At 37.6% G+C, this 19,214-nt stretch overlaps 1 protein-coding gene across 1 annotated transcript in view; it reads left to right on the top strand.

The window, feature by feature from the left end:
* The window catches only part of Cntnap4 (contactin associated protein family member 4), a 240,075-nt gene that overhangs the window by 169,244 nt on the left and 51,617 nt on the right, over positions 1-19,214 (top strand). Inside the window, exons 12-15 of the mRNA XM_015496327.2 lie at positions 2,048-2,167; positions 11,390-11,587; positions 15,605-15,761; positions 17,426-17,553. Of these exons, the coding sequence (XP_015351813.1) occupies positions 2,048-2,167; positions 11,390-11,587; positions 15,605-15,761; positions 17,426-17,553 (603 nt within the window). The remainder of the gene's footprint in view (positions 1-2,047; positions 2,168-11,389; positions 11,588-15,604; positions 15,762-17,425; positions 17,554-19,214) is intronic.

The following is a 19,214-nucleotide window of genomic DNA, read 5'->3' as shown; positions in this document are numbered from 1 at the left end:
CCCGCCCCCCGCCATGCAGCATGTCATTAAGGAGTCTCAGTCTTCTACATTTTATAAAGAGTGTTTCCTGGTGATAACAGCTTCAACTCACTTGTCACCAGAGGCAGGTTACTTGAGTCATGTCACCCATCTGGTGAAGGGACAGTGCATTTTAAGGGACAGTGCATTTTTTAGATCTTTCACCAACCCCATTATAGTAACTAACTCAATCCTGAAAGCTATTAAGTATATTTAAATTGACCATTCACTTTTAATTTCTATCAATGACTGAATATAATATAAACACAAATAGCTCAGAGGAATAAAATTAAATGATAAATAAAAAGGTATTTTCATCCAGGGCCCACAATTTGATTCAATAAATAATTTATTAGGCTTTTGAGCAGATTGCCCAAATGAAACTGAATTTGTTGTTGTTGTTGTTGTTAATAACCATCCTGAGAGATAGGGGCAGATTGACAGACGTGGTTATAGTGGTGAGGCAGAGATGGAGACTTTTAAAAGGTATTATTAGGAAACAATACATTAAGCAGCCATGCTATAAAAAGTCAAGCAATACATATAAAGCAAAAGTCCTTTAATTACCCTCATCCAATCATGTGTCTTTTCCAATGTGTGTCTCCATCCCAGAGTCATGCGTAAATCCTGCCAATTTCAATCTTGCAACATAAATGTTTTCTTCCAAAGCACTGATGAACAGATTTATCTGCATATAGAAATGTTTAACCAGCTGGGAGCAGTGGCACATGCCTCTAATAACAGCAACTCCACTCAAGAGGCTGAGGCAGGAGGATCACAAAGTTCAAAGCCAGCCTTGGCAATTTAGTGAGGCCCTAAGCAAATTAGCAAGATCCTGTCTCAAAATAAAAACTAAAAAGGGCTGGGAACTTGGCTCAGAGAGCACCCTTGGTTCAATCCCTGGTATCAAATAATAACAATAATAATTGAAATACTTGACCATTTTTACGCACTCACTGCAGTGCACAAAATGCATGTATAACTAACAATCCATGCTTATATTTCCATCTACAGTAAGAATAAAAAGTCTCAGACTATATAGAAACAAGGAAGTACATTTCTATGATTATTTAAAAATTTTTAACATAAAACAAATCAGCTACAATGTTTCATGTTGCCTAAGCACTAATTAATATAATATTCAAAAGCTTAAAATAGATTCAGGAAAGGATGTCCAAGGGATTTTTTTTTTAATTTCAAGTTTCATAGTATAAAACGCTTAACAGAAGTTTTTGGTACACTTGGTCAAATATTCAGTAAGAGGTATGTATCATATAGGAGCTAATATCAAAACTTGTACACGGCAAATATGTACTTGTAAAATAAAAAAAATATGAATCAAACCACATTGAGACCACTTGGGGGCATATTTACATAAATATTTCTTCTGCTTTGAATTTTAATTATCTTAAATTCTCACTACAGAGCATTAGAGAAGTTTTCTTTAGTCAGTCAGTTTTAGATTTATTGATGAAGAACTTGGTGAATCATATCTATTCTGTGAAAAATTGTTTTTACCTATAGTGAATTTTATGTGAGGATGGAATAGAGTTTCAACATTATTTAAAATGTTTCTGCTGCATAACTATTGGGTAGCAGTAGATTATTAGGCAGTCCCTCTATTGTGCTTCAGAAGTGCAGGATGTCAAGATGACATTGGAATTACGAATTCCAAAATGGGTGGCAGGTGATGTCACATTAAAGTTCTTAACACTCTAACACCTGCTTCCTCGTTCCTTGTTCTTTCTAATATAAAAATCAGCTAAATTTTCATTTCCATGAAATACTCCCATTTTTGGCTTTTTTTCCTTCCTTACCACTTTCATTCATATTCATTTGAAAAGAATTAAAAAATGAACTGGGTTTTAAAGTGTAAATTTTACCTTTTCTCTTGGCATGTTGTGCATGTTACATTTCAATAATTTAAACAATTTCAATAATAATTGGAGAATTCTGTGCCCAAATTGAAGTTTCAGATATTCATTTCATACTATTTTATTTATGATGAGACTTTTTTTTTTCCCTACAGCTATCTATGAGCAGTCATGTGAAGCCTATAAACATAAAGGAAACACCTCAGGGTTTTACTACATAGATTCTGATGGAAGTGGTCCACTGGGACCATCTCTTCTCTACTGCAATATGACCGGTGAGTTAATCAACTTTCCTGCAATAGTTAAATCTGCATTAATGCCTTAAATACACAAAATTAAAATAAGTAGAGACTTGATCTAATTTGCAACTTGGTTAAAATATGTTATTAGTAAAATAACTGAGCATAAATATTTAAAAATCAGTTGAATGGCAATGACTTAAAATATTTTTGTTTTCTATGCATGTGGTCTTTTTTAGAACATCTAATATAAATGGTTCCAACTATCTCCTCAAATTAAAAAAAATGGTAGACTTTAGCAGAGAAAATTGAAAAAAAAATAATTTTTAAATGTATGTAAACATTACATTTGTTTATATTCTAGAATTCTTAAATCAATTTACCCAGAAATTATGTTTGGTTAAATTCAATATACATTCATGATAAAAAATTTAATAAATAACCCATAGAAGAAAAATTCTTTAATTTGACAAAAAATGCCCACAAAGAACTTATGGAATTTGTAACAGTTTATGGTGAAGTATTTAAAACCCTTCCCTCTATCACCAACAGTAACACCACTCTACTCAATATATGTATTAGAGGTCTTAGCCAGTGCAATAAAGCAAGAGAAAGAAATAAAACATTTGAGTATTGAAAAGGAAGGCCTATGATTCTCATTATTCAGAAATGACTAGGTTATCTATGAAGCATATTCCAAACAACATACAATAAAGGATTGCAATTCAGGAATATCACTGGATACAAAATTGATATCAAATTAATTTTATTTCTGTCTACCAGCAAATGACCCTTTAGAAATCATATTTTCAATAGCATCAAAAGTCTCAAAAACATAGTCAAAAATGTAATGAAAAATGTGCAGGGCTTCTATACAGATAAGTACCAAACGCTCTTTAAATCAATTAAAATCCTAAATAAATGGAGGAGTGTAAAATTTTCATTCATTAGAAGACTCAACATTGTACCACATCACTGATATTGATTTAGTACAAACCTAAATTGGAATTCCAGGAGGGTGCTTGTTTGTAGGTTGGTATGATTATTTTGATAATAATGGGCAAGCACCTTCTAAAATTTATAAGCACATACGAAAAGACAAGAAGAACCAGGAGAGTCTTGAAGAACAGATTTGAAGGACAACTCTATCAGATACAGACGTTATGCTGACAGGCTAAGTAAAACAGTGTGTAGATGGCATCAAGATAAATATACTAATGAAACTAGATGCAGAGTCTGTAAACAGATCTACTTGTATGTGGATAATTGATTTTTAGCTAAGGCCATACTGATGTACAGTGAAGGAAAGATGGTCTTTTTTTACCAGTGGGATTGAGTGGAAACTATATATAAATATTTAAAAAAGGGAATATTGATCCCTTCCTTGTTAGGCACACACAAAAAAACAAATTCTAGATGAACTGTGTAGTCCAGTACAATAGCCTCTGGCAACAAGTGCCTATGTAGATTCAAATTTAATTAAAACTAGTTGTAAGATTTCAATACATACACTAAAAAAATTTAAATTTGATTATTTAAATTAAATTCTAAATAAGATTAAATTGGAGTTCCTGTGTCCTTGGCCACATTTTAGCTGCTCAGTAGGCTTCTGAGGCTGGTGTTGATCCTCATGGTGCAGAACATCTCCATTACTGTATCAGACAGTGCTGTGCTGTGAATTCCGAGTTTGATGGATGGAGCAAAGCAGAAGTAACAGAGTACGGTTGAGTTGAGGCAGGCAGTGTTTCAGAGGGTTTGCGTCTCAACGTCAGGGACTGGGTGTCTGGAGAAAGAACAGTCCAGGTAGAAGCAACAGTAAGGGCTAAGTCCCCAAACAGGTAGTGTTGGCCGATGTGCTCAGAAAACAGCAAGGAACCCAGGGTAACTGAAGGATGGCAGGTAAGCAGGGTGTGGGAAGAGATGGGGCGAGTCAGGTAGGGGCAGTGATGGGAAGAGCCATGGGCTTCCTACAGCCAGGTGTGAGGTCTTTGGTTGGAGCTCTGAAGATGTTGGGGAGTTCTAAGCAATGGTGGCCTGCAATCTGGCTTCCTTTAATAGGACCACACTTGCTCCTGCAGTGGGAAATGCCCATCCAGGAGTAGGGTAGAGAGGAGTTAGGATTCCGCATGTGAAGAACAGGAGTTAGGAGACCTGTTAGGAAGCTATTTCAGACAATGCAAGAATTCAGGCTTGCACTATTGATAGTGTGACTTCTTGCTCTGAGTAGTATTAACGTAGTTGGAGAAGGTTAGAGTAGCTCATTGAATACCTTTGAGATGTGAGAAAACAAAAGGAGACAAAAAAGACACCATGGTTTGTGGTTGGGGCAACCCGTGTCTGAGTTGCCCTTGTTTGAGATGTGATCAGAAAAGGTTTGAAAGGAAACACTGAAGCTCAGTTCACATATTAGAACTTGAGATTCCATTGAGATACTGAAGAGGCAGCTGAGCCTGGGACACTGGTTCCTGGATTCTAATATGTGATTCTAACATCTGCAGGTGGTGGTAAAACCTGGTCTACTGATTTTGGCGGGGTGAGGGGCCATTATTATATAACATATTTCAGAGGTTTCTCATATAGCACAACTAAGTAACTCCCTTAACTCTCACGCTGTTAAGGGAACTGCCCTGTAGACCAAAGCAACCCACAGCAGTTGATGATTCCCATGTGCTGGTGTCCAGTTGAAGCTCCCCAGTCTGCACCACACAGATTCACAGTCAGCACCCCAAGCTCTGACTTAGACCCTAAAATGGGGCAATGGAACCAGTGCCCCAAATAATGATTCTTATGTGTGTGCAGTTTAGTGTTGCCGTTTTAGACTTATGGTTCTCAAACTTTTGTATGCATAGTTATGTGAGAAGACTACAAAGAGAAAAGGAAAGCTTTGCCAATGTAAGGTATTAATTAAAACGTCCAAATTTTTAAAAAAAATTTCCTGTATGTGTAAGTTGGATTATGAGTGCGAGTTAAAAATATACCACTGTGAACCTGTGACTTCCCTGTTCCTGTAACTATATCTTGACATTCGTATACACAGGTAATATAAGGTTTTGATTCTGAAAATTAGTATCTCTAAGTTGATAAATGTCTCTATTCTTCAAAGCTTTAAGAGGTGCACACACATGCACGCGCACGCACATGCATGCACACAGTTGATACTTATTATCGCATTAGTATGGTCCACAAAGTTTCCATGGACCCTGAATTAGTAAATATTCAACCATCACTCCTAAAGGGAAATCCAGTAAGATCAGGTTCTTGTGAGCCACTAGTGACAGCATTCTCATCAATCAATTGATACTTGACCTTGTTTGTTTGTGTATTTCAGGTTAAAGAGACTTTATCTAATATGCATATATATGTGATTCATTAACATTGAACTCACAGCCAACAACACTGTGGCTCACAGTTGAATAGCACTTACCTAACATGCTTTCTTTACAAGGCACATCACAGCCTCTGTGCTTAGGGGCACAGACCCATAGCAGCTTTAGGGAACTGTTTCAAACAGCAAAATCATTAATCCAAAGCACAAAAATTTGAAAAAAATGTGGTGCAAAATAGAATATAAATAGGACATTTGTTGACCAGATAAGAGTGAGAGCTGAAACTGTGACAACATTGGTTTGTTTAGCGTCAGTTGGGAACCTGTGATTGGTGCTCTAAGTTTCACTGCGTTGTACCTGTCGGCAAATAACTGCAAAAGTGTTAGAGTTACAAATAACTTGAGCAAGAAGGCAAATTCACAGATAATGAGAATCTACATTAATGCTTATTGACTTCTATCATGTATCTTTTGTCTATTATGGATAATAATTTAGTCATATGTACACTACTGAATTACTAAATTATATCTGCAAGGTGTTGAGAGCAGAGACACAGATAATCAGGGACAGCTACTGGTCTCTAGAAGCTCTGAAATATTAAAACTGTCAAATAGATGTGACAGCCCCCAAACATGAAACCCCCAGAGAGGAGGATATGTCAAAACTCTCCTCATTTATCTGGTTTTGCAAATGAGCAAGACCAGGACGGGTCAGTGCAGCCAGTTGAAGACATGAGAAGGTCAAGAACTAAAGCCTTGGTCCCTTTTCTCACAGAGCTTTTTTTTCTAGAAAGCACCACCTTCTATCCTGTGCCATTGCTTGTATCCAAATCTGGCATAACAATTGTGAAACCGAGACAAAATGCTGAATTGGTAACTTGAAAATGTGTAACTTATAAAAAAAGAAATCTAGTTAGTTTAGGATTAGTGTCACACAAATGATTCCGAATGGGTTAAAATAACTCTGCAAGCATTACAAACTAAACAATATAAACAAACAAACAAAAAATCTCCGTTTTGAATGGGCAATTTCCTAAACCAAGTTAAAGACTGAAATTTCCTCGTAAATAGAGTATTCTAAGTATGATTTGGAAATAATTAGTCAGGATGAGATGAATCTCAGTGGTTGTCCCTATTGAGATGTAGGGGACTGTTTTCTTCTACACTAAACTCATTGCTTTTTCTATAATGAAATATTTTTATGTTCAAGAAGTTTCTCATTATTAAACATTGCATTGTAAGGAGCATTGTTTCAGTGGGGAGAAATTGATGAGAGCCAGAGTGGCAGCTTTCAAACTTCTGTGTAGATGGAAATTCTATGCATCACACTCACCACTTCCTACAGCACCATTACCACAAGATTCCTGGGTTTAGTTTCCCTGACTCAGTAACTTTCTGGGCTGAGGCCTGAGTCTCTGCATTATTAACAAACACCCCATGTAATTTTAGCATGAGACACATATGCTGTGTTGTATAAAAATAGCGTCATTATTTTTACTTTGGACATTTTGTTATTAGAGGCTTCTTACTGTCTAAGGAGGTTAATAACAAAATGACATTATTCAGTCCCAGCCTTGTGTATATCAAGGTTTGCTCCAGAACGCTAGGGGTTCTCACTCCTGTTTCCTTCAACAAAGCATTTTCCACCTGCTCTTCTGACCTTTATCACATCTATCACCCTCAGCTATTAAGCACCAAGCACCACAGCTTTGCAACTGTGTTGCTTAAATAGCATGTTTTTTTTGGTTGTTGTTGTTATCACACTAAAAAATAGCGGTCCGCCTAAGGTAAATCAAGTTCTTAATTACTCAGTAGCTTTATTTACAATGCATATTATTAGAAATCGCTTTAGGGAGAGACAACTGGTAAACCCAAATTACCATCCAGTTTTTTAAACTTCATAGATTTTTCTGCCTCTTTCAGCAATCTCTTCTCATGCATTTTCCTGTGTATCTTTGCCCTCCAACTCTTGTTGCATTTTGTAAAGGATCATTTTTGAGAAAGTGAAATCATGACTCTCATGCAGATGTAAAAGCAAATGTAAAAAAAAACACACATTTTAAAGATTTTGTTTAATACATTATTAATGAAAAATTGGTAAGCTGTTAAAACCAGTTCAAGGGAGAATTCAAAGAACAGAAGCATCGACACGTCAGGAATATTGAAAGAAACGTGCTCCTGAGAACAGAGGAAACCCTGGCTTCCTGGGTAGGAGGGAAGGACGTCAGTAGACCTCCATCAGGTGCAAGTGGCAGGCTCTTGGCAAGAATCACTAATGATGTGTTGAAGGAGACTGATACCCGTCCTGGAGATCAGGAACAGGTCCTTGGTCCCAGGTGTTGAAGATTAAACACCCAAGAAACTCGCCAAGGCAAGTGTAGAAAGCCAGTTTTACTTAAAGAAAAGTGGCAGAAGCAGCAGACTTCTCCAAAGAGAAGGGGGCCCAGAGCCGGCTGTCTGTGGGAGTGGGTGTGTCTTGGTCTTTTAAAAACCAACCCCAGGACCCCACCCCAACCCCACACATATCTTGTCTTTTTCATGTCCATGCCTAAGGGTAGGAGCATGGAGGGTAATCATTAGCAACTTCTTGGGCTGGAAAGTGGGATCCCCAGGTTAGCTGTTAGCAACCCATTGCCTTGTCTTTAATATCCAGCCTTCATCCTCTGGACCCCCATTATTCATCTACACAGACTGCCCCCTGCCTCAGTTTGTTGAGATTGCTTTTTGCCAAAGAAATCATGCAGGGAGTCAATACGGTGGGCTCATTCTACAGAATTATTCTCTTAACCTCCTGTTCCCACCATCCTCATCTCTCTGTCCCCTTACAAGACAATGCTTTTCTGTCTAAGCAAAAGCCAAACAAAATAAGGAAGTGAACACAAATTTTAAAAGATTCCCAACAACTCAGGTTAAAGGCTGATGAACTATAAATATGTCTTAGAAGTTAAAGAGAGCAAATTTCTCTAGAGAGGTTTCAAGGTGTGTCTCCTGCAGAGGCGCTTGCCCACTTTCCAAGAGTAATAAAACCTGAGAATTTGTCCCTCTGTCTTCAGAGATTTGTCCTGCTTAAGCTCCACTGGGCTCCTTCTACTGGTTTGGTGCCAGGATGCAGAGGGGGCAGCTGGAATGTATTGCTTTACCCTGGGAGAAAATGGCCTGTGGGGAATCCATGCTGCTAAGATTCACTGTTAGTGAATATTCTCTGATCCAAAGTCCCCTGTGTGTGATAGGATAGGCAGGTAGGTAGATAGAGAGATAGATAGATACAGTTGGATATAATCTGTAATGGAATCATTTATTAATTTGCAAGTAGAGTATCATCTTAGACCCTTGACAGTTTCAAACTTAACATGATTTTGTAATCCTATCAGTTATCTATAATTTATAGAGTTATAAAACAGCTCCAAGGCAGTGAAAATTTCACAGTTCCCATAGATCAGAATCCATAACCAGGGAGATTGTGCTCTCTCAACACTGAGTTGTTTTAGATTATTCCCTTGTTTATGCCCTCATTTCTCCAATATATGTCTTCTGCATGTTGTGCCAAGGTCCTGTGCTACATACAGGGGACACCATGGTGAGCAGCTCAGAAACTATTGTCAATCTCACATGGGAGAGACAATCAAAATACCATTAAAAAGCACATGACAGGTCGTGATGACCTCTGTGACTTTTTCAGTTATTGTTTCCATACGGGAGTTTGTAGAAAACTCAGCTAACACGGCCTTGTCTGGAGGAACAGGGAAGAGGCTCTAGGTAGGGATTTTCTGACTTTCCCCTGTTAATCTAGCACAGGGGATTTGGAGCCTGACTGTGGGGCACTCATCTCCATGGCTCAAAATCAACTATGCTGATTTCATGGCATCAGAAAAGTTCTGGAAATCTAGGTGGTATATGTCATCTGTTTAATTTTACACTTTGTAGTATTTTTAATTAGGTAATAAAATTGCATACAGAAACTTTCATAATGTTGAAATATTTTAGGATTTCCAAAGAAAACATATTTGATCCTGCCCTTTCTCCGTTGCCAGGCACCATGGCTATGAATCTCTTAAACACTGTAAAAAAACCCGCTAGAATCTCATGTTAATTGTGATCCAGTAGATGCTAAACTGGATACAAGTCCCTCTCAGTGTGATCCCAAAGGCACAGAGACAAAAGCTTCAAGCAGGTTTGTTGTCTTGCTCTTTTGGCAGCTGCTCAGCCAGAGTTAAGCTTCCCAATGCACACCACAGATTGACCACAAGGAAAGGCACATAATTCTGTTGAGCAATACAGGCAGAGCCCAGTAGAGGCCAGACTGACAGATTTGCCTTGGCTAATAATAACTTTCAACTTCCAACAGCCATGGTTGAGTTGGCTAAAATCAGAGAATTTCCAAAATACTCTATTGTCTAGTTTTGCCAATTGATTTACCAGATTTGGAAGTGGAGGCTTAGCTTTCACTTGACTTCCCAAAGGGCACAGATTCATGCCAGGTCAACAGTCACATCTCCTGATGGCCTCTGCATTGTACTGCTGGCTGCCCATAATCAGTTTTATTAGCTTATAGATCATGTTCTCTTTGAGAAAAGCACCCCACTGATAAAGCTGTAGGGTGAGCTGAGATGCAAGGGGGGAATGGAAGTCTCAGCTATTGTTTTGTGGATCCACACATGGAAGGCAATAAGGCTGCCAGATTCCTTCCCCGTCTCATTTAACCAACCTCTCTATGTTGATGACTATGAGAGAGGTGGGAGTGAGATTTTTCAAAGTCTACCACCTTATCTTGTTTGCACTGTTGATTCCTGTGAATGAATTACCTAAAAAAAAAAAAAAAAAAAAAAAAAAAAGTGAGAGGGGGGAGATTACCATTACCGTTTTCCTCCAGTTTTGAATTTTCCTGTGACACAGAGGAGTTAAATGACTTCACAGCACATCTGCAAGAGCTGTGTCAGTTTCCAGTGTGTTCTTACTACTTAGTAAATCAGAAGCCTTTTGACGAATCCGTTCTTGTGCCTACAAAAATCACAGTGAATGCAGAATGAAAAGAGAAAGTTGAAGGATAGGTACAACACGCCCATCTTCTGTTACAGACATTGTGGGATTTATATTAATTTAAGTAATTTTGGTAATCAGTATGATGGAAATGTTTGCCGACATTCAGGTAGCAATTGTGAGCACTCTCCTAGATACTTTTTTGGTGTGTATTAGTTGAGATATTGATAGTATATCAAATGGTTTCAGTTCAAAATAGTAACTTCCTATTGCATTGCCAAACTATCATATGATACTAAAATGAACAATGGAAAATTTGATTTAACAAGAAAAAGATGTATATACTCAGAATTAAATCATGACTAAAAAGAGAAATATAAAAACTTACTTTGTTTTTCTTTGCTGGAAACATGTATAATTTTTAAGAGTAAAAAAGTATTTGCCTATATTATGTGATATAAATTATTTCACTATTTTTTTAACATGCACCCCTATTTTTACATTGTAACATCACTGAATTCTGAGTGTGTCACCAGTCCATAATGTTTTGCAGTTAAAGTAGGGAGCATGTTTTTCTTTCTTGGAGGAAAATGAAATAATCATGCATCTTTAAAAGAGAATATCAGATTTGATGAAATGAAATACATCAAAAGCATCTAGCAATCATAATTTTCTAATATTTTTCATCATAAATATTGTCTGGCTAAATCATATAAATAAGTAAAATAAAGGCATTGCAAATGTATGGTGATAGTATGCATTTCAGGGAAAGGAGTCACTTTACTTTAATTTAAAAATTTTGAAAATCCATTTGTATTGATTCTACCTCGCAGGGAGATTTGATGACTAGAAAAATTTGACTCAGATAAAAGGTGATTTTGATTTTCTTTATTTATTTTAACTTTTGCAGACTAGTGATGGTCTCCTCTCTTTCTTCCCCCATTTCTGCATACAAGAAACTGCATGGACCATCATACAGCACAACGGCTCTGACTTAACAAGAGTCAGAAATACCGACCCAGAGAACCCACACACTGGGGTTTTTGAGTATGTGGCCAGCATGGAGCAACTCCAGGCCACCATTAACCGCGCGGAGCACTGCGAACAGGAGCTTGCTTACTACTGCAAGAAGTCACGGCTCGTGAATCAGGAAGGTGCGTAAACCAAGGCGTCTGCCATGCGCCCCTGTGCATACCGTCCTTACTCAACCAGATCCTGAGGATTTTAATTCTACCCAGGTGTTGAGGGTCCACGTACTTAGCAATCATGTCACAGCCTGGAAGTCACACAGATGCTGTTGCCTGGAGAAAAGAGCAAGGTCAATTTACATTGAGCTTCGTTCAAAGCCTTGATTGCTTTCCAACTCTCCTCCTGGCCTTAATTGGATCATGTATAGACCAGGTTTCCTTCTAACACTCCACAAATGCACAGCGTTTATCCTCATAAAGGGAAGAGGCACATCAGGCTTATTTTATCATAGAAAAGAGTGAGTACAAGTAGGACGTAGTTGCCCGAAAGTGACTCTTCTCCTGGGCTCCTTTTTCATGACTTGTTGACAGGTAGCCTCTGGGTGCAATTGAAAACTAGAAAAGAGTGCTAGAAACCCTTGATTTGGGAGCATAGATAGGAATCAGAAAGCCTACTTAACCCTTTGTTTCATTCTATCCAGAACCAGTCCTAGGAATTCTGTTTGGGTTTTATATTTTCTCTCTTTGGAATATCTCCTGATGTCAGAATAGCAGGTCCCCCACTTCTGCCTTGGGGTGGGCCCTGGTGACCTCATTCTTTGTGTGTGAGTACTTCCCCCCACCTCTCAGCTTGCCATCTCTCCACATTTTCCAACCACCCAGTGTACACCCAGTGTACCCAGTCTACACTATTAGCCTTCAGGAAGGAAATTCACCCTCAGGAAACTCTGTGTCTAGCACAACATTTCTCTTCCAGAAACTCTGCTGTGTTGTTGCTTGTCTGTCTGGTAATGACTTTTGCCTGGATCCGAGGTCTGTGTGTTCTGCCTGTGCGACCCTCATGCTACTCCTCAGCGCACTGTTTTATAGCAGGGATATCAATCCGGTTTCTCTTAAGAAATGAGAGAGGATGCTAATATCTGCACAATGAAACTCCCTTGGTCCATATTCTCCTAAGAGGGTTGCAGTTACAGACAGAACAATCAGAAGTTAAAACACGCGTTTCATGTGATTATCTTCTGTCATTTGGATCATCTACAAAAATGTTAAGCTGTTGGTCTGACATTTGAACCTTTTATTTCCAGTTAAGCTTCTCTCCTATTTGCTCTCCATCCATTTACTAAAAGATGATTTTCTTGGCTGTACCCCAGGTCCCTCTGGACCCCTAGTCCCTTTTTCAGAATGTCTTCATCCAACTTTTATCCCTCCAATACCAATTTGTGGTCCCAACTCAAATCTTATCTCTCTGCTGAAAATTCAGTCCCACCTGTAAATGAGGATCAGACAGTTGTAGTGCAAAAAAATGGTAAGATTTACAGAGGAAAGAGAGCTTAATTCAGGTACCAGCTGTCTCATTTCCTAGATAGAGAACTTAGATGAATCTCTGATTCATCAAATGAATGAATGGATCAGAAACGACTCTCTGCCTTCTCTTCTCTGAATTGGGGCTGGTCACTCCAAGCTCCTGTGGCTATGGTGCTGATGATAAACACAGAGTGTGTGACAGGAGTCCTCTCGCTGTAGGCTGTCAGGGCATTGAGGTCACCGTTGACAGACCCATGTTAGTGTGTAGCTCCTTGTTCATTGTGCTGAATGGTCATCTGATTTCACTTAGCACAGTGCTCCATGCACGTCCTTGTTACACATGGCAGGACTTCCCTCTTTTCTAAAGCAGAATGATACTTCATTACGTGTGTATCACGTTATCTGTATTATCTCTCAATGGGCACTTATGGTGTTTCCATGTCTTGGCAGTTGTGAATAATGTTGCAATAGACATGTGAATCTCCTTGAGATAGTGGAGGACATAAAAGCCACACATAGAAAGACAAATACTGCATGATGTCATGTATACGTGGAATCTAAAAGGGTGGAATTCACAGAAACAGAGTAACAGGGTGGCTATGGGGACTGGAGGTGGGAGAGTGGGAAGATGTTGGTCAGAGTGCAAACTTACGGTTATAGATGACCCTGGAATTGTGTAGAATGGATTGAGGTTGAGAGACTGAAAACGGAGAGAACAACTCAGATTCTAGGTTCCCAACAAGAAAGGCAAGGATGAAACCCAGGAAGCAGTGTTATGTTTACAGCCTCAGATCTCAGTGAATCAGTAGTTTCAAGGTCCAATGAGGCCACACTGGGTATGAATATAAAAATGTATTCTTAGCAGTGAGAATCCGTGTGGCTCAGCACACTAACAGGATGTCCCAGGGAGCACTCGGGTCATTTAGGATTTTAACCGTGGGAGGGAGAATGTTCCTCCTTGATCATCAACACTTATAATTTTAATTTTTAATTTCTCAAGATTTAAAAGATTCATTTTCTTTTTATTTATTTTTTTGCTACCAGGGATTGAATCCAGGGGCACTTAACGACTGAGGCACATTCCCAGCCCTTTTTTTATTTTTCATTCTGAGACAGGGTGTTGCTAAGTTGCTTAGGGCCTCATTAAGTTGTTGAGGCTGACTTTGAACTTTTGATCCTCCTGCCTCAGCCTTCTAAGCCACGGGGATTATAATTATGCATCACTGTACCTAGCTAAAAACTTCATTCTTATCCTGATTTAAATTATTTAGTTCTCTTTAAGAAGGCTTGAGTGGAACCAAAGGTAATTGGTACCTTTAAGACATTTATTAATTTCTATTTTATAGGGAAAATTGTAAATTTAGGTGGGAAAATATGATTTAGCACTTAGGAATAATTATTTATTTTCTATCAAAGAACACAGTGTTTTAAGCAACATGTTAAAATATATCTAGTAAATGTTTCAAATAGGCTTAACCTTTGACTGATTTTCAAATCATGCAAGTTTTTCTGGATAGTAATAACTTTGTGCATAACATAAGCTTTTTTTTTTTTTTTTTTTTGGCTTGGGTTTTTAATCTGGTGGAACCAGCATGTGTAGTAACCTTGTGGGGCAGGTCATCAGCATCAGCAGAGGGGCCACCTAGTGGTAAGTTAAAATGAGCACTGGCATTTGTTAGTAAGAAAAGAATTAGTGAAAGTCTTGGATTCTCATTGGGATGGATGGTGATGACTTAAAGCTCTGAAAGTCAACAGAAAAATGATCACCTGCCTCTGAGGAGCTGACAAATCAGATGTTGCTTACATTTTCCTCATGCCCCGATTCTCAAATGACTATGATTTTTCCTCTGAACTTCTTTTCCTTCCCCCAAGATGGACTGCCTGCATGCCTCACTTCCCTGTCTACAAATCCCTGCTTAAATGTTCTGTCTATTCTTTGCTTGAGCTCCTTGGCATCATGTTTAGTCCTAACTCAGAAGGAGCTGGTAGCTGAACATTTATCGTAGAAAGAGATGCGTTTGGCTAAGGGAAACTTTGGGTTTTTTTAGTGTAATATTTGCTTCAGGCCTGGAGATCTTTCTTTGTTATTTTTGTAGTCTCCAAATAAATAGCCAAGTCATTAAATGGAAGAGAAAATATGGACTTTCAAACAAATCTTAAATCATGGAGAGGGAGTGCCATACCATGCCTAATATTTAATAAACAGCTAGTCTGTTTTTAGCCAATAAATGGATTGAGATAAATCAGTGCCTTTACATAACATCCCATAGTGTTTAATGGGCATTTCATGATTCCAAATCAAATTTGCTTTGTTACATTAATTACTGCAGTTCATAATTTGATGTGAAATTGCTTCAAAATTATTTTTAAAGAAATTGCATAGGTGAACTTCTCACAGTATTTTTTCATCTTCTTTTTTTTGCTATCATAGTTAAATTAAATATGAACCACTCATTTCTTTTCTACCCAAAGGAAAAAGAAATCTATCAATCATTTAAGGCTAATAATAATTTTTTAATAAATCTTCCTTAAGGAAATGCTGTCCATGATAGTGTTTAAAACATCTTTATATCACATCAATCATTCTCTTTCTCCTTTTGTTCTTTTGAACAATTTAGGAAGAAAGAGAATTAAGCTGGGATGGAAGCAGATGTCATGGTTCTCACATTTGTCTTGCAGATGGAACCCCTCTGAGCTGGTGGGTTGGAAGAACTAATGAAACTCAAACTTACTGGGGAGGCTCTTCACCTGATCCTCAAAAGTGTGCCTGTGGCTTGGAAGGGAGCTGCACCGACGCCCACTATTACTGCAATTGTGATGCTGACCGCAGCGAATGGTGATTTTCATGATTCCTGTACTTAAGATAAAATGAATTTTGTTAAATTAATCACTCAAAGTATGTAGAGCCAGAAAGACACTGAACAAGTTAGTGCAACGACTAAATTAGTTAAAGGTTTGTTTAAATGAAAATGTGGTACAATCAATCTAATCCTGAAAGTTCAAAGCTTTTAAACTTATTTTTGCAATGGACTGTTACGTGAGTCAAGTTATCATTCTCTTTAAAACTATGTGTAATTAAACATTCCATTATTTTCAAAATATATTTTCAGCCAATTACCAAAGCATGTTTCCTATGAACTTTAAACATATAAAGGAAGAGTATCTCACAATTATCTTAACACCTGGTTCTTGAATGAAGTGTAAATCAAACATCCACAATTTATTGTGAAAAGATTGTGATTTAACTACCTGTCTAAACAATCACAAATTCCAGAATAAGAAATCCAGAATTTTTATATCATCTGCAATATCCAAGATATTATAAACGAATGTTCCAAGGAAGAATAAACTTTGATCTGAAGTCAAGAAATTAAAAGAAGGTATTATAAACAAACTTTGGGACATGATGTTAAAATTTGCAGACAATACTTTAAAGTAACTGTTATAAACATGTTTGAAGACTTCAAGGTTAAAAATAATCCCAGTGATTGAAGAGGGAATTTTAATAAATGAGATTTAAATAAATGAGAAATATATTAAAGAACAAAATGTAAATTTTAAAATAGCAAAGTACAGCATCTGAAATGAAAAATTCTAACAAAACTTATGTAGACTAAAGACAAATAACATTGGACAAACATTCAGATCTTCAGTAAGAAATAAAGAGCACTGGAAATTAAAGATACGTTGGTGAATATAAAACCTGATGTTTAAATTCTTAATTACAAAACTAAAATTCACTGTTTAATTGTTCTATAAAGTTTATAACATGGATTTAAAATATACTGCAGCAATAACAGAAAGAATAAGAGTGTGTGTGTGTGTGTGTGTGTGTGTGTGTGTTTGTGTGTATGCATACTTGCATGCATGCTCTTGGGAGTGGCAGGGTGTGAAATAAATTATCCCCTAGCAAGCTTCTGACATTTTATATTGTTATACAGTATAAAATGTGAGTAGACTGTGATAAATTAAGGATGCATTTTCTAATTCATAAAGCAAACATTAAAATACAATAGTTTTAGCTAAAAATTAAAGAGTGAAAATAAAATTTGAATACAAAAAATACAGAGTAGATCAAGATGAGGCAACCAAGGGGGAACAGAAGTACAAGAAATCATGAGAAAAATCAAAACAACAACAACAAAACAATAATGAAATGCTAGACCTAAAGCACACTCTGGGTCTTTGTGCTAAAAGTTAATGAATTAACCATTTTAGTCAGAAAGTAGAAATGGCCCAGTGAATTAAAAAATAATAATTACATTGTAATTTTAACATATGCTATATTTTATGTTCTGTATTTTAATATGTGCAAGAGACATTAAAACATTACCATGTTTTTTATGTGCCCAGATATGCGGTTGTATTTATTCTTTTGTAAATGTGCAGTTTCAGCTCAGAGCATCTTGGCTTTAAAATGCAATGAGGATTATTGTTTATCTTAGAATTACATTAATTAGAGTAATTTTAAGGGTTTTATGGGTGCAACTGTGTTTTCAGGACCAATGACACAGGATTCCTTTCATATAAAGAACATCTGCCCGTAACTAAGATTGTCATCACAGACACAGGCCGGCCGCATTCCGAAGCCGCTTATCAACTGGGACCTCTGCTCTGCCAGGGAGACAGTAAGTGGTCACAGTGTGTTGTGAGCATAGTCGAGGGAAGTGTCATGTGTCTGACATATAATATTGCTCAGAAATGATTTCATATGTTCCATCATGAAAACTCTCGAATAAGGTCAGAAATGTTCTTTGAGTCAAGTCAACCAATCAATGAAGTGCAAAGTGATGGGAACTCTGGCAGGTTTCTGAGAGAAAGTAACCATTGGGATTGTCAATTTGGTTCCTAAATGCCTTCCAGAATTATTGCTGCATCACTGTCCTCAGAGGAAAGCCTCGATGCTATACGACCTTGTGAAGAATTCATGTGGGTTTCCTTCTGGTAAGCACAGGGTGAACATCAGAACATCAATAGGCTCAAATATTAGTTTGATCCAACATATTTCAGCTTTTAATTTCTATTTTTTTTCAATGTGTGTGTGTGTGTTGACTTTAAATCCATGGTAGCTTCTATTTTGTATGTTCAGTGTAGTAATGTCCTAAACCAAAAATTTTAAATTCAAAATTCAAACACAGTTTGTAGTTCACCCACGCATGTGCACGCATACACGTTTTCAGCAGGGAATGAAACGAGCATATGTATCCATTCATAATGAAATGCTCTGAAATCAGTTCACTTAGAGGAGGATGCATTCATTAAGTATGCTTCTAGTGTTTCCAGAACTTAAAACGGAAATAGAAGAAATATTTGTTTACTTTGAAAGCATACCCTAAAATAAAATTTTATTCTATGAGCTCAACAGAAGAGAGATCTGACAACTCAGTAGATATAGGGAGATACATAGCAGAAGTTGCTTAGTTAAAAAGCAAAGATGATTCTGGACTATAAAAATTATATATTCATTGTATAAAACCGCCTGCCATTATCCTCACCACCTCTGATGTGTATCATCTCTAATTCCTGTCCTGCCACAGTCCCACAGTCACATGAAGATGACATAAGATATTTCATGGAGAGAAAAATTATGTGCAAGTGATGGGCTTGTAAACTTAGTATGCACCCAGGGGATCTGTAACCATTTTTCATGGCTGTAGGAAGTTGTTCTTTACATCATGTGCACCTTTTATTCTGTGTTCTGATCTTAACACTGCAGCAACCCAGCCTGGCTTCCTCTCTCTTCCCTATTTCATTTGTCACAATCCCTGGGAATCAGTCTTCTTTTGACTGAGGACACTAGCACTTTTATCCCTTCGAGGATTTTACCCCCAAAATTCCTGCTGTTAAACTTAAACACGTAACATCCTTTCCTTGGGCAGTGTTTCTCCACCCAAGGCAATCTTACCTCCGGGTGAAGCTCAGCAATGTCTGGAGTCATTCTAGGTTGTCTCATTTGTTGGGGGTGGGCTGCTATTGGCATTTTAGCGGGAGAGGCCAGGAAAGCTGCTAGACATCCTACCATGCTTGATACAGCCCTCATAAAAAGAATGATGTGGTCTGAACTGTCAATCATACTGCAGTTGAGAAACTGGAGCATTGAGCTGTTCTGATGATGGGGATAGGAAGGAGGGTGACAACATTAGTGATAAGAATTTACAGTTTCAAGTATTTAGAGGCCTGTCAGTTAGTCTCTCACTAGTAGAACTGATAATGAGCAACTGGCCTCCTACATTTATTTTTTTGGTTTGAGGCTCATTTTCCCATGATGATGAGATATATATATATATAT

This window comes from Marmota marmota, unplaced genomic scaffold (assembly GCF_001458135.2).
Source record: "Marmota marmota marmota unplaced genomic scaffold, marMar, whole genome shotgun sequence".
Classification (NCBI taxonomy): Eukaryota; Metazoa; Chordata; class Mammalia; order Rodentia; family Sciuridae; genus Marmota; species Marmota marmota.
The sequence above is the reverse complement of the archived record's forward strand: the minus strand, read 5'-3'. Positions and strand labels throughout refer to the sequence as shown.